At 47.1% G+C, this 21,428-nt stretch overlaps 1 protein-coding gene across 1 annotated transcript; it reads left to right on the plus strand.

The window, feature by feature from the left end:
* The first annotated feature begins 1,968 nt into the window (after positions 1 to 1,968).
* Positions 1,969 to 18,383, plus strand: LOC142212927 (catalase). Its single transcript, XM_075281058.1, has 13 exons — positions 1,969 to 2,044; positions 7,420 to 7,591; positions 8,836 to 8,946; positions 9,030 to 9,160; positions 10,558 to 10,662; positions 11,349 to 11,474; positions 13,557 to 13,748; positions 13,838 to 13,990; positions 14,421 to 14,559; positions 15,104 to 15,234; positions 16,085 to 16,192; positions 16,505 to 16,591; positions 17,667 to 18,383. The coding sequence occupies exons 1-13, from the start codon at positions 1,979 to 1,981 to the stop codon at positions 17,730 to 17,732; spliced, it is 1,587 nt and encodes a 528-aa protein (XP_075137159.1). The 5' UTR covers positions 1,969 to 1,978; the 3' UTR covers positions 17,733 to 18,383.
* The last annotated feature ends 3,045 nt before the right edge of the window (positions 18,384 to 21,428 follow it).

Here is a 21,428-nt window from a genome sequence, read left to right on the forward strand (position 1 = left end):
TTTGGCCTCAGTGATTTTGTTCAAGATCCGCCATCATGGGGGTCAGAGCCGGCCTGCCTTACACGACACCTATGGTGAGACTACAAGTCCCAGCATATGGCTGGAGTCACAAAAACTGTGGAATCAAAAAGGAAGATATTTTGCTCCATATTTGTACCGTAACGACACGACAGTCCAGCAGGTGGCGTGCTAGTCAACCACAAAAATGCCTCTAAAGATAACGGTAAACATCTGCTGCGGCACAGTAGGCCGCTCTTACACGACCGTAGTTTAGGACCGCAAATGAGGGTTTTCAATTGCGGACACATTATAGTCAAGGCGGCCTCTTTCACCACCGGATATTTTATCCGTGGTGTGCCGGGCCACAACCGAGGTCCGCACTTTTTAGAACATGTCCGTAATGGCCGCAATTCACGGACTCGCCCATAGAACGCCCTCACACTGATCAGCATTTACATTTCCCTCTCTGTCCAGCCCAGACCACCATGGTGACTTTGCCACATCATGTCCATCCCGTCAGTGCCCCCCACATAGTAATTGTACCACTGATCCCCTCCGTGACCATAGGGTGCTGACTAGCTGATATAGTTTCTCATTGAAGAGTTACCTTTGTCTCCTCGCTGACAGTGGCAGGCTGTGTATCATAAATCTTCTCACTCCAGCGCACCAGAGGACAGGGGGAATACATTTACAATGCAGACTGATCAAAAAGATTAAGGAAGTTTAATGATCTCTAGTGTGGCCAGGGCTACTAATGACCCCCTAGGCTTGTGGGCCCCTCACAGGTGTCACCCATACAGTTATACTGGTGTCTATAGACCCCTCTAATCTCCTCTCCCTTAGTCTATCCTCCTATCACTTCTCTCCCCTCACACCGCTCTCTCTTCTCCTCTCCACACACACTCCCCCTCCTCATCACTTCTCCCCTCACACCTCTCTCTTCTCCTCACTTCTCCCCTCACACTGCTCTCTCCTCTCCTCACACCTCTCTCTTCTCCTCACTTCTCCCCTCACACTGCTCTCTCCTCCCCTCACACCTCTCTCTTCTCCTCACTTCTCCCCTCACACTGCTCTCTCCTCTCCTCACACCTCTCTCTTCTCCTCACTTCTCCCCTCACACTGCTCTCTCCTCTCCTCACACTCCCCCTCCTCATCACTTCTCCCCTCACACCTCTCTCTTCTCCTCTCCTCACTTCTCCCCTCCTCCTCATCACTTCTCCCCTCACACCGCTCTCTCTTCTCTCTCCTCACACTCCCCCTCCTCCTATCACTTCTCCCCTCACACCTCTCTCTTCTCCTCTCCTCACACTCCTCCTCCCCATCATCACTTCTCCCCTCACACCGCTCTCTCCTCTCCTCACACTCCTCCTCCTCCTCATCACTTCTCCCCTCACACCGCTCTCTCCTCTCCTCACACTCCCCCTCCTCCTATCACTTCTCCCCTCACACCGCTCTCTCTTCTCTCTCCTCACACTCCCCCTCCTCATCACTTCTCCCCTCACACCGCTCTCTCTTCTCTCTCCTCACACTCCCCCTCCTCATCACTTCTCCCCTCACACCTCTCTCTTCTCCTCTCCTCACTTCTCCCCTCCTCCTCATCACTTCTCCCCTCACACCGCTCTCTCTTCTCTCTCCTCACACTCCCCCTCCTCCTATCACTTCTCCCCTCACACCTCTCTCTTCTCACACTCCCCCTCCCCATCATCACTTCTCCCCTCACACCGCTCTCTCCTCTCCTCACACTCCTCCTCATCACTTCTCCCCTCACACCGCTCACACCGTCTCCTCCTTCCCGCCCCTCTCGCCCTTTGTACACACTATTTACTACTCTGCCTGTCACCGCTCCTTCCACCAATCAGCGCTTACTACTCCCAGCGCTCTCCACCAATCAGCGCCTGGTCCTTCAGTAGTGGGCGGGGCGTGGCTCTGCTCCTTATAAGCTGGCGCTCCTGCTCGGCGCCTGCACTGCGGGGACAATATGGCGGACCACAGAGACAAGAGCGCTGACCAGATGAAGCTGTGGAAGGAGAGCCGGGGCAACCAGGTATCCGCCCTGTAATAGCGCGCACTGTGGTTGGTTACTAGCCCTGCCTCACCCGCCTGTCACTGCGCAGCTGTGGGACTGTTAGGTGACGTCCCTCCTATGGGTACAGGCATATATATATATATATATATATATATATATATATATATATATATATATATATATATATATATATATATATATATATATATATATATATATATATATATATGTACAGGCATTAAAGGGTTACACTTGGTAGCATAAGCTATAGCAGTCTCCAGATGTTACACAACTACAAGTCTCAGCACGCTCTGTCAGCCCATGGCATGCTGGGAGTTGTAGTTGTGCAGCAGCCGGCTCACTATAAGGATTAGTTACAGGACGGGCCATTGCAGCCCATAGATTCCTTTGAGCCCCAGATTTTGCAGCGGTCGCCTCTTGTTTGTAGATTTGGCACCGTCCTGCGACATTTGCCCCCATAGCCCTGGCTGTGACATCAGTTTGCACTTAGCGGTGACCTTTCCATAGACTTCATAGACCCTTCCTACATCTACCACAATGTTGGGGTCCTTCAAGGTTGCACTGGGCATCTGTGTGTGGCCCTAACCACATTCTAGGGCCAAAGGAAGCGTATTGCAGCTTTCTAATAGACTTGGTGTTAATTCTTCTTCGATCCAAGATCTCTGCTTGCTGTCAGTGACTGATCTTCTTAGTTTGCATCCTGTGCAGACCTAAGACTTCTCACAGCTGAGTGTTTGCTACACTTGCACCCAGTCTAGACTGTCCTGTGAGCTCTTCAGCAGCATAAATGTCATAATTCTCCAAATGCAAGCAAGAAGACTTGTATATGTTGTCAGCAAGCCGAGATATATAACAAGGACGGGGACCACAAAGTTGATGAAGTTGCAGTTTTTACACTATGTTGGGGCAACGTATGACTGGGGCATTCCCATCTTTTGAAGTGATGGTATATTCCAGGATGTTCTATTACTTTCTAGTTGTTGGGGGTCCCAGAGGTCGGATCCTGAGAATGCTGGGGACACTGCTTTGGTTATATACTGTATACTGCACACCTGAGCACGTGTACTGTATACTGCACACCTGAGCACCTGGCTGTGCAAATAGAAGGGGACGCACTGCTACACTAAAACTTGGTACCCCTCATTCTTGGGACCAGCAGAGGTCCCAGATATCAGAACCTGAGGGTGAAGGGGTCACAGCTGCACAATGGAAGAGGGCACTGCACTAAACCAGTACTTGGTGCCCTTCATTCTCAGAATCGATGGAGGTTCCAGATATCCGATCCTGAGAAAGAAGAGGCCACAGCTGCACAATGGTGCCCTAAATGGAAGCATTACACTAGAACTTGGTACCCTTCATCCTTGGGATCAGCAGAGGCCCCAGATATCAGATCCTGAGGCTGAAGGGGCCACAACATTGGCTTTACACTGCACAACAGATGGTCCCCAGGCCACCTGGCTATGCTGCTAAAAGCGGGGACACAGCCCTGCACCAGATCTTTGTGCCCCTCATTCTCAGGATCATTGGAGGTCTCAGAGGTCGGATCCTGAGGATCAAGGGGCCACAGCTTCCCCTCGCATCCAGCTGTGCAACAAAAATTTGGAAGAGGACGCAGCGCTGATCCCAAATCCTTCATTTCCAGGACTGGGAGTTCTTTTGGCACATTGTTTTGCATTTACATTTCTTCTGTGACGCCACTTTTGCATTTTTTACCCTTTGCAGCTTTTAGGTCTCCTATTGGTCACTTGTCACAATTGTATCTCAGTTTTTGCAAAAACACAATAGCGGTTTGCTGCGTCAGCACAGCCTGAGGTGAAAGTCCTCTTCAGGTCATACTCTTCTAATAGGTGAGGGTTCCTTGTGCTGGAATTACAGTTTAGCTGGTAAAGAACATCATGGACTTTACTTGGCTTTTTTTTTTTTTTTGCTTTGGCCTATTTGTAGCACCATTGGTGCAAACGGCTTATTTGGCAGATCGCAGTACTCCGAATCCCCCCACCCCTTAATATGCTCATCTCCTGGGGATCCAAATTGGGCATACTCCATAGACAACGGTTGTTAATGGTGAAGACATCAGACACCCCTGTTATGGAGTCGGGAGGGGACTGGGTCATGGTGCAGTCTGGCGCAGATCACCGGGAGGCGCTAATCAGCAGTCCTCTGTATATCCTGTGGGTCATCTGTACACAGCGGGCCGGACTTTGGCCCCTATCACGTCGTGTCTTATCTTATTAGATGCTTTTCAGCCCGTGCTGGGGTAGTTGTCTGGGACCGCATATGTGGATATCCCATAGATAGCTGTGATGAGAATACACATGTCATTGGATTGGCATTTTACTGCGTTATGGGGAGAATCTACGTCTTGGAGTAATGTCAGGGAAGGAGCTGGTGAAATATCTTCCAGACCTTGTACTGATAATCGCACTACAAGTCCAAGTCTCGTGGACTCCGACCCTATAACCTGCTCCTGCGCCTTGTTGTTGTGACTTTTGTGCTCTCCATGACATTTGCTCCAATGACTCGTCGTCTACACATCATTCTTCGTTATTTACTTCTTATACAACACAAACTTAATCTGCCCGAATTTTCTGTCACATACAAAGGGCAGTTTTATAAGAAGCCAAATAAATAGGTTTATGAGATTAGAATAAAGGCTCTGAATAATTTTTTTCCCCTTTGAAACACCACCCTGTCCTTTATAGTGTCATTTTAGACTTAATAGTGTAGTTAAATACATTAAGGGCATTACTAATTCTGTATTATACTCCAGAGCTGCGCTCACTATTCTGCTGGTACAGTCACTGTGTACATACATACATTACTTATCCTGTATTATACTCCAGAGCTGTGCTCACTATTCTGCTGGTGCAGTCACTGTGTACATACATTACATTACTTATCCTGTATTATACTCCAGAGCTGTGCTCACTATTCTGCTGGTGCAGTCACTGTGTACATACATTACATTACTTATCCTGTATTATACTCCAGAGCTGCGCTCACTATTCTGCTGGTACAGTCACTGTGTACATACATTACATTACTTATCCTGTATTATACTCCAGAGCTGCGCTCACTATTCTGCTGGTGCAGTCACTGTGTACATACATTACATTACTTATCCTGTATTGTACTCCAGAGCTGCGCTCACTATTCTGCTGGTGCAGTCACTGTGTACATACATTACATTACTTATCCTGTATTATACTCCAGAGCTGCGCTCACTATTCTGCTGGTGCAGTCACTGTGTACATACATTACATTACTTATCCTGTATTATACTCCAGAGCTGTGCTCACTATTCTGCTGGTGCAGTCACTGTGTACATACATTACATTACTTATCCTGTATTGTACTCCAGAGCTGCGCTCACTATTCTGCTGGTGCAGTCACTGTGTACATACATTACATTACTTATCCTGTATTATACTCCAGAGCTGCGCTCACTATTCTGCTGGTGCAGTCACTGTGTACATACATTACATTACTTATCCTGTATTATACTCCAGAGCTGCACTCACTATTCTGCTGGTGCAGTCACTGTGTACATACATTACATTACTTATCCTGTATTATACTCCAGAGCTGCACTCACTATTCTGCTGGTACAGTCACTGTGTACATACATTACATTACTTATCCTGTATTATACTCCAGAGCTGCGCTCACTATTCTGCTGGTGCAGTCACTGTGTACATACATTACATTACTTATCCTGTATTATACTCCAGAGCTGCGCTCACTATTCTGCTGGTGCAGTCACTGTGTACATACATTACTTTTTCTATATTGGATGACTTCACCTCTGAAGCCTGCAGTATAGTAAATCTTCTGAACTGGCATGACATAGGTTAAACTCTGCAGCCAGTGAAGGTCCATGTATATCATACAATGGCGGCCGTGCAGGTGACCTTTACCCTGAGTGTATGCACTAGGTGTGGGGTTGCAGGTAATACTATACTAGGAGTTTTGAGTGTATATAGAGCAGTGATCACACACACCGTCCCCGCAGGATCTGATCTTATGGTCGTCAATCTGCCAGGCCACTCGTCCACGCCTCGATCCCAAGGGGTTTCTGGTGTTTACATTGATTTCATGGAAGAATTGGCGCCTCCGCCACAGACCTTGTGCCAGGTCTTGCGGAATAGTCTGTAATCGGAGCCAGCACTGCTACAACATGGTGGGATTAACATTGCAGAGTTTTCATTTGCACGTTTTGCAGAATCTGAGCCACTTGTACGTGGCGACTCTTCTGGTGCCTAGAGGGTGGTCGTGGACAGGACAGCCCTACCTAGTGCCAATTGTAAGAGTGAAGGGTCAGCAGAGCTAACTTGGCATTGCATACCCAATTTGTCCCTGCACAGTGGTGCCCCACCTGGCTCTGCAAGGGACTGCAGCCAGACCATTCAGTTCTCTGGAGCGGTTTCAGTTCCTCTGCCTTACCCAATGGTTGGTTTGTGCAGATGGTCAAACGCAATGGGTCATCCTGTTATGTCCTCAAGGAATCGGGTTGTCCTCATTCAGGGTCCCCACTATTTAAAGGGCTATACTGAGACTACAATGGCTCCACTCACCACATCCATTGGTCACTCTGCTTCAAATGAATGGGGGGCCAAGATGCAGTACCAAGCGTAGCCACCATATAATGTATGGCGCTGTTCAAGTAGTGACAATTAATTGAAGCAAAGAGGACCTGGCATATCTGGACTATGCATAGTCAATAGATATCAGGAGACACCATGTAATGCATGATTTCCCCTGTGGGGGCACTGCAGGGAACCTGAACACCTGCAGGTCTCCTCACAGATTCCAGCTAAGTTGCCACGTCCATTGCTGCAGTTCAGGGCGTTTCTGATTTGGCAGACTGACCTTCCATCATATTTCATAAGTGTGACCGTGGGTTCAGACATCGCTCTCGAAATCTGGGCAGCAGTAAATGGCAGCCATTGTAACACATTCTAACCCCCCCTTCCCCAAACTCCCTGTCACATGTTCACGGGCCTTGACTTTGCTTTGATAGTTTAGGGTCAGCAGTTTGACTTGGCACCAGTAAAATCCCATGATCTGGGCGATCTTCAGCTTATGCAATGGTGGGAGGTACCCGGAGGGGGTGGGGGTAGGGTGTCCTCTCTGGACACAGACCGGGCGCTGCTCTGATCAAAAGCTATAGCTAGAAAAATAAGTCTGCAACATCTGAGGGTCTTTGTTCCCAGTAGACCGGCAAACAAAAATGGCAGTACTGCCCCCTGCCATGTCTGTCAGTCCCTTAGGCTTGCGTGACCGCCAGTGTGGGGCATGTTTTTTGTTTTTTGAAGACGTGACGTGACCCTGCCTTGGTTCTCACTGGTCACTCTGTTTCTCTGTCCCTTTAGAAACCGGATGTCCTGACGACAGGCGGTGGGAATCCTATAGCCGATAAGCTGAATCTCCTGACTGTCGGACCCCGCGGGCCGCTGCTGGTTCAGGATGTGGTCTTCACAGATGAGATGGCGCACTTTGACCGGGAGAGGATCCCTGAAAGAGTGGTGCACGCTAAAGGAGCAGGTGAGACCTCATGGCTCATAATGGGGAGAATTCGTCAGTTTTATGGCATAGAGGGGATGACATTGGGGTGCACAAGTCCCGAACCTTGCCTCCTTCGTTTAGTGTCTCACATAGCCCCGTTGTAAAGCTGTCCCTGCTGGTTTGGAACAAGAAACCCTTTATATTTCTTGTCAGACTCCTCTCTGGTGCTCCCAGTGCCTGTGCGGTTGAACAGTGAAGCCGGGGAAGTATCTCTCAGCTCCACCATGTGTGTACCTGCGGCTTAGCGCATGCGCAGTGAAGCCAAGGTGGAGTTTCTCTGGTCTTACTGAGCTGCACAGGTTCTGGGAGTAAAGACATGGTGTAAATATAGAGGTTTAGTTCAGTACGGGCGTGGACAGCGTTACAAGTGGGGTGTATGACGCATTAAATTCTCAGTACATAAGGATCGAAGCCTTGCTGTGGTTTACCTTGCAAGTATAGATGTAGCCTGGCATTACTGGTGAGTTACACGTGACTACCACAGCCAGGCCACGCCATTTAGAAGCACCCTGAGGCTACATGCAGGTGAATACGTGTTATAGGGTCCATGGGAAGATGCACAGACTGCACATGGGTCATATTCATGCCTTCCACATACCCATTCATTACCACTAGTTGTCTTGGGACACCAATAATCATGAGTCCCATGCTAGGCCCTGTCCTGAGTCTTCCCCAGGCTTACGGTCCCCTGCACAGACGCCTGATAATGTACAAGCCATACAAAACATGTCAGTGTGAAAAGTATGGTCATGTGCACAGAGCCTAAGGCTGAGTTCACACAGGGTATTTTGGTCAGGATTTTGAGGCCGTGTCAGTCTCAAAATCCTGACCAAAAAGACGGCTTCCATTGAAATCAATGGGAGCCGGTCAGTTTTTTTTTTTTTTTTTTCCGGGAGCCGTTTGTTCTGGCTCTCGGAAAAAAAGAAGCGACATGCTCATTCTTCCTCGCGATTCCACCTGAAGACACTCCCTCCTCCCGACTAGGCCTAATCCAGAGCGGAGTGCGCGACTGGATGCCGGTGCACTGCACTGGCATCCAGTCGCAGCTACCCATATTTTGGACCGGAACCTGCGGCGGCCTCCACCTCTGGTTCCAGTGCCATCACTTACAGGGTGTGTACACTTTGGCAGTATTTTCCTCAATTCCACAATTTATAATAAAAATTTTTTTAAAAAAAAAATCACACATCTGAGTAAATGTTATATTCATATATTTTTCCCAGGGGCTTTTGGCTATTTCGAGGTGACTCACGACATCACTAAATATTCCAAGGCTAAAGTATTTGAGTACATTGGGAAGAGGACCCCGATCGCCGTGCGCTGCTCCACTGTCGGTAAGATTTTTTTCTCTCTCTAGTTTCTGTAGCTTATGGCTTCGTTTTAATAGATCGCCATAAGAATTTTTTTCCTTTTGCAGCTGGAGAATCTGGCTCGGCCGACACGGTGCGTGATCCCCGTGGGTTCGCAGTCAAGTTCTACACGGAGGACGGAAACTGGGATTTGACTGGAAATAACACCCCGATTTTCTTCATCCGTGACGCCATGTTGGTGAGTGAAGAGGGTTCCTTGTTCACCTTCTGACCTGTCCAGAGGAAAGGGGCACTGGGACCTCCCATCCCATCTTCTTAAGTATTCAGAGGGTGTCATGGAAGTCTGTCAAGCAAAATTGCTGATGGGTTTTATATATAGGACTGGGGACTGAGTCATGGTCATGAGAGTTGACAGAGAAATCCACGTGATTACAAGTGATCACTTTGAGTGGCGTCCTAAACGCTCCACAGCCCCTCCCTCTTCTCAATGTGTCGTCCAATCAGGATACTACTAGAGCTGTCCTAGCAGATGGGAGAGACCGAGGAACACTCAGCACAGACCCCATGTGACGGGGGCTTTTGCAGTTGTCACTGCTCTGCCTGTCCTCACGTAATACTGGGATTGACCCCTGTACGATGTCAATCAGAGGCTGGAAGAGGACACCTGAATACTCTGTTGTTTTTGCTCCCCCTCCATTCATTATGCTCTGGGGTCGAAGGAGACTCTAAAGTATAATAGTGTTTCGCAGTTAGCAAACTCCAAAAGTTGTAGGTTTGGGTAGAATCCAAAAGTTCAGTGGTAACCATCACCCCAGATCTCTCCAGCTCATCATGGACCTCTTTGGATGTCGTATGTGGCTCCTTTGCCACATTTCACATCAACTTTCATGACTTCTCTCATCACTTTGCCTGTCCACGTCCTGGAAGGTTCTTTGTTTCCGGAGTAGCAAAACTTTTTGATAAGATTTAGTCTTGTTGAAGCTAGGATACTAGGACCTTGGAGATGGTCTTGTACCCTTTGGACTGCCTGCGATGGAGATGATTGGATTTTGCTCAGACCGCTCTTGCATTGCCCGTTGTGAACAAAGAGCAGGAAATAAAACTGGCCATTTTAAGGGTGCTGTAACAGGGCGCTCTGAGCTGCCGGCGTCTGCTGCAAAAAGCAAAGAGATACTCCTGTTTGTAGCTCACACAGGTGCAGTTTAGTGGAATGTACAAGGTTCCGATGCACCTATGTTTATAGAGCAGGGTGGATCAGAGCTGTAATTAAATGGGTTACCCAGGAATTGGGGATCTCTGCCAGGAGAAAGTGTCCCCCACCAATGTCCCAGACCATCAGCGCTCAGGGGCTTGTCCTAGTCACTGATTTTGAATGTCGTTTACTGTGACTGCTCAGGTCACTGATGGTCACGTGTGGCGAGGGATTTCGCTGGAGCGGACAGTGGTGGGGAACGGGTGAGTAATTTTTATTTTTCACCTTCCCCGGCCTCCTGGTCAGAGACTTGTAATTCCTGGACAACTCCCGTAACATTCAGGGGGGCCAGTAATATTGGCCACATTTATATGAAGGACTTTAATTTGCAAAAATTTACATCTGATGCAATTTAAGTAATTTTTTTTAACTTCTCCTTTTAGTTTCCTTCTTTCATCCACTCTCAGAAGAGAAACCCCCAGACTCACATGAAAGACCCCGACATGGTCTGGGATTTCTGGGCTCTGCGTCCTGAATCTCTGCACCAGGTGAGTGCTTGTTACTAATCCTTATGGCACTAAAAGGGTGCTTTCACTTATCCCTTTAAGCCTGATGCACACGGTGAAATCCAAGCTTGGAAATCCAGTAGGTACATTGGGTTCAAGCCAGGAAATTCGGCCAGTTTGGAGACCATAGTCATCTATGAGGTCGGGAGTCCCTGCTTGTCTGCAGCTACACAAGGGGCAGGAACTTCTGGCATCATTAGATCGCCTGGCTGGATTTGGGGCGGCATGTCTGGCTGATAAACAGTCCAGATTTTCTGGTCCCAGTTCCCCTGTGTGCATGGGGCCTTAATGGACAAGACTTTAGCCAATATTTTGTCATGGTCATGGCGATTTATGGCCTTGTTTTATACAGGAGAGATTGTGATATTTGAGGTGCTTTTTGGAGATACATAATGTATGGCACTGTCTGCTTTTTGGACGCCACAGCGCCATCATTCATCTGATCAGCAGGGGTACTGGGTGTCCGTGTCCTAAGTTTAACTGTTTTAAAGTCCATGCAAACCCCTTTAATTGCAGCTGCTAAATTCTGGTCTAAAATGGGTGCGGGCTCCCTTCGGCAGATATTTGTGTTGCCTTTGTCTTTAATATGCAGGAATGAACATTAATATTAATGACTGAATATTCGAGGAGCCGCCATCTAAATCCTTCTGTACGTCTTTATCCCTCAGGTCTCCTTCCTGTTCTCTGACCGTGGTATCCCTGACGGTCACCGACATATGAACGGCTACGGTTCTCACACCTTCAAGCTGGTCAATGCCAAAGATGAGGCCGTGTATTGTAAATTTCATTACAAGGTTAGTACTGGCACCTAGTTAGGCATGTACGGATAGGACACGGTTATGTTTTTGGGACTTCAATAGCTGTGAGTGGAGAGAGCAGCACAGGCATGACCGCCTCTTCCTTCTCATTGGCTATAGGACTAGGGTCAGGTGACCATGTTCTCAAGATGGAGGCAGGCTCAATGTCTTGCATTTATCAGACACTTGCGGCATATCTTGTGGATTTGCCATAAATGTCCAACGTGGAGCAACCGCTTTCACAACTGATTCTGACTGTTGTAGGGTGGATTGGCCTTGAGGGAAGGGATTTCTCACTAAAGACCACCTCCTACCACAGTCAGGTCCTCAGTGAGGAACCTATTAAGAGAGGTTTTTCCACTGTAAGGCTCCGTTCCCACGGAGTAACGCGCCGCACATTCAGACACGTAAACACTAGAGATGAGCGAGTACTGTTCGGATCAGCCGATCCGAACAGCACGCAGGCATTGAAATGAATGGAAGCACCTGGTACTTCCGCTTTGACGCCGGCCGGCCGCTTAATCCCCCGCGTGCCGGCTACGTCCATTCATTTCAATGCGTGCGTGCTGTTCGGATCGGCTGATCCGAACAGTACTCGCTCATCTCTAGTAAACACGTGTCAGTGTGTGCGCTCAAAACAGATCCCATTCACTTCAATGTGTGCCGGTTTACGGGCGCTACACATAGAAATCAATGGGAGGCTTTTTAACCCATTGACTTCAATGTGTAGCGCGCGTGAGCTGGCACCCATTGAAGTGAATGGGATCTGTTTTGAGCGCTCACACTCTGACACGTGTCTACGTGTCTGAATGCGTGGCACGTTACTCCGTGGGAACGGAGCCTAAGGCCCCACGGGATGATATGCAGCACCAAAGCGCTGAGGGAACAACCGCGGCGGGAACACATCGCCGTTCTTCCTGCAGCACTTTGAACAGAAAGTTCAGTGTTTTCCTCCCTGGACTTCACAATTACATCTACGAGAAAGCCGCTGGCGTTTCCGTAGATTTAATTGACGTGCTGTGATTTCCAAAACCGCAACGGTTTTGGTAAATCGCAGTGTGTCCGCGTTGCGGTTTTAACCTATAGCGAAACCGCCGACATTTCCATAGCTATAATTGACATGCTGAGATTTCCAAAATTGCAATGGTTTTGGAACTCCCAGCATATCTCCTGCACACAATTGGCTGCAACGTGGGGATGAGATTTGCTAGAATCTCATCCACTTCGCTGGAGCTGTAAAACGCCACAGTTTTTGCCACGTTGTTTATGCCACATGGGGCCCCAGCCTAAACGTCCATTGTACAAGCTTATGGCAGGTTACATATAATGTGCAGTACACTGCTCTGCCATTAGGTGTCCCCCTAAAGACCTGTGTTATGGATGACTTGTAAGAGCTGCTGCTGCGTCATCGTCTTGTTAGGTCTTATAAAACACGACATGTTCGTTCACTAATAATTATCATGTAATTAAAAAGTAATATTAACACTTTAGCACATAAATTACATCTGTCCTCTGAATTACAAGGTGTAGTTATAGGTTCCTAAGACAGTCTTAAAGGTGCCCTAATAACGCTAAATAAAGCTTCTTAAAGCCAGATCTGTCACATGACACACTTATCCCCTTAACATAGGGTTGGTTATAAGTGTCTGATCACTGGGGGTCAACCGTGGGTCCCCCAGTGAACAGAACAGGGGACCGAATGTGCTCCTAAAGCCTCTTTGTGAATGGTGTACCAGTGTGCTTGCATGACCGTTGCTCCATTCACTGCCTTAAGGATCAAATTCCTGCATGTGAACAACCCCTTAAGGGCACTATCCCTTTAAGATTAGCCTACTGCCAGGGGGACACCTAGGACCAGTCAACTGTATGATTTCTGTAAACTCCTCCACCTCGCTGATGTCTCCTGGCTTCCACCACAACTTTCCCATGCAATTATTCTGAAGTTCAATGAAAGCCGCGCTGGAACCTGCAACCATAATAGACGTTCTGCAGGTTCAGACAACTACGCTGCAGATATCTGACCTCATCCGTGATTCCTCCGCAGGTCACAATAACCTGTTTCTTCTCTGTTACACTCAGACCGATCAGGGCATCAAAAATCTGACGGTGGAGGAAGCCACTCGCTTGGCGGCTAAAGACCCGGACTATGGAATCCACGACTTGTTTGACGCCATCGCCAATGGGAACTTCCCCTCTTGGACCTTCTACATCCAGGTCATGACATTCGAGCAAGCTGAGAAATTCCCCTTCAATCCTTTTGACTTAACCAAGGTCTGTAGTAACCCTTTCCACACCAAAGTATGCAGAGTGCACTTAGTATCTGGATTTTTATTTCATGTTTTTTGGGGTTTTTCTTCCAGGTCTGGCCTCACAAAGACTACCCCCTCATCCCCGTGGGCAAGCTGGTCCTGAACCGTAACCCAACCAACTACTTTGCAGAAGTGGAGCAGATTGCCTTTGATCCAAGTAACATGCCCCCCGGAATAGAGCCAAGCCCCGATAAAATGTTACAGGTGAGCTCGGGCAAATTGGCAGGTTGTTTGGTCTCGCGATTCAGCCTGAAGACGCTCCCTCCTCCTGACATGGCCCATTCATTTGGGCCTAATTCGGAGTGGAGTGCGCGGATGGATGCCGGTGCACAGTCACAGCTACCCGTATTTTGGACCAGAACCTGAGGTGGACTCCAAAAACCCCGTGTGAACTTACCCTTAGCCTTGAAGTGGCCTGCCACACCCTGCATCATCGCACTGTTGTGTAATTCCTCTTTTCACCCTATGGTGGCACTGTAGGGAAATCAGAAAACTCTTCTAACAAAAACACACTGTCCAAAATGATCCTTCTATAATACATTCCACTATAAACAACGCAGTACATTTCTGGTACGTTTAGAGCTTTAAGAGAAATCCCATCTTTCCCTCTAACCCCATGTTTGACATGTTGCAGGGTCGGCTTTTCTCCTACCCAGACACACACAGACACCGCCTGGGGGCCAACTATCTGCAGTTACCTGTGAACTGCCCCTACAAAGCGCGTGTGGCCAATTACCAACGGGACGGACCCATGTGCTTCACTGAAAACCAAGGTAAGTGCGTCAAAGGTGATGGATGCTAGGAGCTGGTGGCCATCTTGCCTAAAAATGCATTGGGTGGATGTGCTGTGACCTGGTCGGGGGAGGTCCTATGTAGTCCTCTGTGCTGGACCATTTTCTGACCCTAACTCGAGGGTGCTATTTTCATTACTGGACAATAAGTAGTTGTAGTTTTCCGTCTTCCCGCTATAGTTGTTACCTGTACGGTGGTGGGCTAGCTCCTGAGACCCCTACCGATCAGCTGTGCTTGGATGCAGGCTCTTCCATTGGATGATGGGCAGAGTTGAAATTTAACACCCCCAATGTAGATTGTAAGCCCCACATAGAGCTCACAATGTACATTTTTCCCTATCAGTATGTCTTTTTTTGGAATATGGGATGGAAATCCATGCAAACACGGGGAGAACATACAAACTCCTTGCAGATAGGTTTTTTTGCCCTTGGTGGGATTTGAACACCAGGACTCCAAGGCTGCAGTGTTAACCACTGAGCCACCGTGTGGCCCCTACTTTTATATGTTCATTTGTTTTGTACACAGGCGGTGCTCCGAATTATTACCCCAACAGCTTCTCCGCGCCTGAAGTTCAGACTTGTGCCCGAGAAAGCCGATTCCGTGTGTCTGCTGACGTGGCCCGCTATAACAGCTCTGACGACGACAATGTGTCACAAGTAAGTAGTCGGGATGCCTTACATTATATCCGTCTGTACTAAAGGGGTATTCTGCCCCAAATCGATTATTTATTTATTTATTTTTTTCTTCATACCAATGACCTATCCACAGCATGGGTTATCAGTTTGTTGTCTGTGGGGGTCCAACACCTGGACCCTGCACAGATCAGCTGTTCTGGTAGCATCCAGGCGCTTGAAGCTAAAGCGGTGGACGAGAGGTTACTCCACGACTTTCTACTGACAATAAGTGCTGCGGTTTTCCCCAGAGTCTGCAGAGGTCTCCTCTGCAGCCTTTCTGCTCCCATTATACCCATTATAGGGAAACCGCCAGGGTTTTACTACATATAATTGATATGCTACGATTTCCAAAGCAGCAATATTATGGAAATCGCAGCATGTCTGCTCAGTGTTCTTGACGTCGCCAAACAGCGCCGTTTACGCCATGTGGGGCTCTGACCTAAATGAGTTTTCCGGACTTAATAACCTATCCTAAGGATAGATTATCAGTTTTTAATATAAGCCTGGTGTAGGTCCAACATCTGATAATCCCACTGTCAGGCATTTGAAGAGGTGGCAGCACTTGGTTGAGTACTGCTTTCCTTTTACTATTTGCCAAGCACAGCGCCGCACACTACATAGTGGCCATGTTTGGTATTACAGCTCAGTCATTTGATTAATTGCCATCGCCTTGGGAATGATGAACTTGATACCATGGGCTTGTAAAGGGGTTCTGTAGGATTACTGGGTGTCAGCACCCCTGACTGTCATAAGGTCATTGGTATTCTAACCCCTTTAAGACCCCTCTTGTGCTTTGTCAGTTGTTGACTTATTGCTTGCCTCTCCTCTGCAGGTGCGTGACTTTTACACCAAAGTTTTGAGCGAGGAGGAACGCAAGAGGCTGTGTGCAAACATCGCTGGACACTTGAAGGACGCCCAGCTGTTTATCCAGAAGAGAGCTGTGAGTAAATTCCTGAGTTCTGTGCTGTAGGTCTGCGCTCACCACTGACTGCAAATGGACTGGAGACGTCAAAATCCATCCAGACTTCTATGGGGGTCAGTCTGAGAAGCTTCTTTCTCCAAATACGCTTGCAAAAAAACAGAGGTTCAGTGAATCTGAAGAAAGTGCACGTGAGCCAGACCTCGGGCGCATGCGTCGTGAAGCTCGCCACCTTGGCTATACTGGTCCACTGTGCAGGAGCTTCAGATGAGACAGATGACAATCTCACAATGGACAGATCATCATCATCATCTGCTTTTTCTCTTCTCCCAGGTGAAAAATTTCACTGATGTCCACCCTGAATATGGCTCCCGTATCCAGGCTCTGCTGGACAAGTACAATGCAGAAGGCCACAAAAAGGTAATAATCCCATTATACTGTCATAGGAATTGTGTGTGACCGCCGCTCTAACCTCTGCTACCGTGCGACATTTCTATATCCTACATAAGTGTCAGTATTGGATGTGTGTAGCTGCAGGCCAGTAAAGTGAACGATCCCAGTTACATCAGTCTTGAACATTGACACATTGGATTTGCCTCTTTATTCTGCTGATTTATGCCTGTAAATAACCCCATGAATAATCTTTTATGTCACTCGCTTTTATATGGTAATTTACATTGACTCATTTATAATGTCAGGAGTTGTCAGCCCAGCCCTTGCTTTCTATCCTGTGTTGTTCTATAGATTGTAATGAGTCAATGGGAATGGAACCCCCCCCAAATGTTCCCAGTTAGAACCCCAAAACATGTTACCCTTGAACCCCTACACTTGAAGCCTACAGTGTGTGCTATAAAGTTTAAAAGGAACTTTCTAGGCTTATTAATTGATAACCTATCTTTCAGGTAGCTCATTATTTAGAGATGAGTGGTGGTGTGACTCCGGGGACCCTGCAGATCAGCTGTTTGAAGAGGCAACAGCACCAGTTTGCATACCATGTGATGCCACTATCATCGGTCGCATGACGTATTTGCAGATCAGTCCCTATTAAGTGAACGGGCTGAGCTGCAATACCAAGCACAGCTGCTATACAAATGTACAACACCGTGCTTGGTATCCTGTGAAGAGACTGGAATGCTGCTGTCGTTTAAGACACCCGGTCAGGGTATCAGAGTCTTGGAAACCCTCTTGTCTTCAATCAATGACCTACCCTAAGGGTAGTAAGGCTGGAAAACCCCTTTAATGCATATGACAAGTAAAATCTGACCAGTCTTGCAATCTGATGATTCTATCCAGCATCCTAATCTCCCTTAGAAATAGGTTAATGCCTTTTTATATGGCAAGAAGGGGGGAAACTGAATCTCATTACAATTGACGCTCCTTATTTTTCCTTTCTTGGCACCGTACCCTCTCACATTGCTTGCAACCCTGTTGATGCTGCTGTGATCACAGGACCTAGTTAACTAGCAGGTTCCTTCTCTTTTCCTTTTTTATCCAGAAAACTGTGAAGACCTACACCCAACATTCCTCCTATACAACTGCAAAGGACAAGTCCAACTTGTAGACGTCGTCTTCTTCCTCAGGATGATCCGTCCATAAGATCTTACCTGCCTCCTTTAATTTTAGCATATTGCTTAGATAAGACCATATCGAATGTACGGCAATCCTTGGGCTCCTTCCAGCTAATTCTTTAAGAAAAAAATAATCCGCCGATTTATACACAAGCAAAGCTCTAATATGCACTTAAGCCAATGATCGCACAATGAGAAGCTAATAGTAACTTGGAATACAGTACGGTGGTCGATTAGTATAGTCTAGACTGGATAGGACTGTTAACAGGCGGAGGGCCCAGGCTTTGGATTCGGTGATCTGGCGCTGCGCAGTTTGTAGTTTTTATACATCTAACATTTCAGTAAGTGTAATAACTTGTCTACGCTCTGTGCCTTCCGATAATGAAGATCTCAATAATTGCTGTGTAATATGGAGACCATTGCACTCGGACGTGGCGTTGCAGTAATTGACCCGCGGTTCACAAATCTCATGTGGTATGTAGTTCAGCAGGGCTGCGTTTGACTACTAGACAGTTTCCGTACATGTGTTCAATATGGCGGCAGTCCACCTGTTCTGTTTGATGTGGGGTTTTCTGTAACTGGAAAGGCAATGTCAAATATTAATTATATAATTGTGTTTTTACAATAAATCTATATGCAGTTAATGTGTGGGTTGTTGTGTTTGGCTCTGTGGGAAGGGGGGACTGAACGCAAAACGGGATGTCCAAAGCAACTTGGTAGTCGCTACTCTGCATGGGCCCCTTGTAGTAGATGGCAGTATCACACACACTAGCCACATTTATCGAAATTGGCCTTTTTGCCTATAGCAACCTGTCATCGTGCAGCTTATATTTGTGCCCAGCAAGTTGACCTGTGTTTATGATGAGTGTTATGTGCATGGTGAGGTCATAGTATAGAGGTAATACACACAGTGATGTCACAGTACAGGATAATACACACAGTGATGTCACAGTACAGGATAATACACACAGTGATGTCACAGTACAGGATAATACACACAGTGATGTCACAGTACAGAGATAATACACACAGTGATGTCACAGTACAGGATAATACACACAGTGATGTCACAGTACAGAGATAATACACAGTGATGTCACAGTACAGAGATAATACACACAGTGATGTCACAGTACAGGGATAATACACAGTGATGTCACAGTACAGGGATAATACACACAGTGATGTCACAGTACAGAGATAATACACACAGTGATGTCACAGTACGGAGATAATACACACAGTGATGTCACAGTACAGGATAATACACACAGTGATGTCACAGTACGGAGATAATACACACAGTGATGTCACAGTACGGAGATAATACACACAGTGATGTCACAGTACAGGATAATACACACAGTGATGTCACAGTACAGGGATAATACACACAGTGATGTCACAGTACAGGATAATACACACAGTGATGTCACAGTACGGAGATAATACACACAGTGATGTCACAGTACAGGATAATACACACAGTGATGTCACAGTACAGGGATAATACACACAGTGATGTCACAGTACAGGGATAATACACACAGTGATGTCACAGTACAGAGATAATACACACAGTGATGTCACAGTACAGGATAATACACACAGTGATGTCACAGTACAGGGATAATACACACAGTGATGTCACAGTACGGAGATAATACACACATTATCTTTGGATAGTCGCTAACATGTGACTGCACCATCTGAGCCTATTATGTTTTGCACTAATATTGGTGCTGGTTCTGCTCTTAATATCCACATTACAATAAATGGCATCTGACCATTGCTTTAATCTTTGCCTTGTCGGGGTCATGATCTCCTTTGCACATGTAATAGGTGCGTGTATACATTAGGCCTCAATTCTCAAAATTACTACGACTGCATGACACCCAGGCCTTGGTTTTATACACCAGGAAGACTGACTGGTTGGCCCTAGTAACCAATCAGAGCTCAGCTTACAATTCCTAAACTGCTCTGGAATAATGAAAGCTGCGCTGTGATTGGTTGCTATGGCCAATCAGATCACTTTTGATGATTGAGGCCTACTATGTATAAAGCAATGGCCTGGACCTCTTGCCGTTGCGGCAATGCAACTATATTGACTTTCACAGCAGGCCGCTCTACTGTGATCTTTGGCTTTTCGCCCCGTGTTGGTTTATAGCCCCTCCTAAGTAATAAAAATGGCTCCAGATATTTTATTGTCCCTGTTCTGACCGCTCAGGGTGACTCGACAGTAATGCAGGTGTTTGTTTCCCTATAAATGGAGAGAAGTGGATGTTGTGTAACCGGACCACCCGGTGTGACAAGCTCTGCTTCCTGTATGGCGGCTGAAACTGCTACAGAAGGGGAAGAGATGAAGTTTCTGCATTTACATCACACTATGTCCCTAAAATCCTATATGATGTAGCAGAGCTGAGGTGGCGGTATATCATACTGGGGAGAAGTTATTAAGTCATGAGCGATGGTGGCGGATACACAAGGAATGTTAAGAGACTCAATTATTGTCGCACAACGTATAAACATTGAGGCTACGACCCCCTATAGCGTCCCACCGCAAAGAAATGCTGTGGGGAAAACTGTGGCGGCAACACATGGCAGTTTTTCCCCACAAATCTTTCTGCTTCCTATCAGAAAACCGCTGGCGCTTCTGTAGGTATAATTGGCATGCTGCGATTTCCAAAAACGCAACGTTTTGGAAATTGCAGTATTTTTCTACAATGTGTGGATGGGATTCAGTAGAAGGGACTGTGAAACGCCACGGTTTATGCCACGTGGGGCTCCAGTCACAATGTTTTGGTCCGTTCTGTTTCTACTGATGAACAGACTAAACATTAAAACCACGACCACGAGGGATCCATTTGACTATAATGGGGGCTGATGGGTATCCATTGTTTTATCTTTGATTTCACCAGACTAAATAGTGTGCAGAGCTTTCTCCTCTGGCAGATTCTGCGAACGGAGCCTACCTAGTCTAAGGCCTCATGCACGCGAACAGTGTGGTAGCCATTTTTTTCACGGCTAGCACACTAACCCGTTCATCTCTATGGCTCCATACACACACATTGTGTATTTTTACAGGCCTGGGGCAAAACCCAGGACAGGTCCTATTCTTATGGGCTCACTGGAATGGGGCCTGGATACGCGGACATCACACGGATGTCATCCATCTGCCACCCATGCCATGGCTGGCTATGGTCGTGCTAATGTAGCCTAAGACGAAGGCCACATACTGCAAGTACATGGTGGATAACCTACTGTGCAATACACTGCAAGTGGTTGTACCAAAGTGCCAGTATATAGAATCCAAAATGATATTTGACATGAGGGCATCTGGACGAAGATCTTCAGATAACCGTACTTGTCATGAATGCAGATGTAGCAGAGCTGACTTTATCATGTCTGTGGGTCTTGAAGAAAACATGGCAAGTTTCTTGCATATAAGCCCAGACAGCTCTGCTACATCCAGGGGATCCTGCCTATGGGGCGCAATGTACTATGAGGGTATGTCATCTCTTCTGTCTTACTTTTGCATCTTAAAGGCATTTTGCAGTCTCATCCTGACCTAGGGCTTGTGCAAGGATGCTTCTGCACACAGGAGGAAGATTGCAACATATTTTTGGCAGTAACAGTCCAGTCAAGAAGTGAGGAGGGAGGGGAAATAACAACAGATAGGGCGGCGAAGG

The sequence above is a fragment of the Leptodactylus fuscus genome, chromosome 7, assembly GCF_031893055.1.
Source record: "Leptodactylus fuscus isolate aLepFus1 chromosome 7, aLepFus1.hap2, whole genome shotgun sequence".
Taxonomy (NCBI): Eukaryota; Metazoa; Chordata; class Amphibia; order Anura; family Leptodactylidae; genus Leptodactylus; species Leptodactylus fuscus.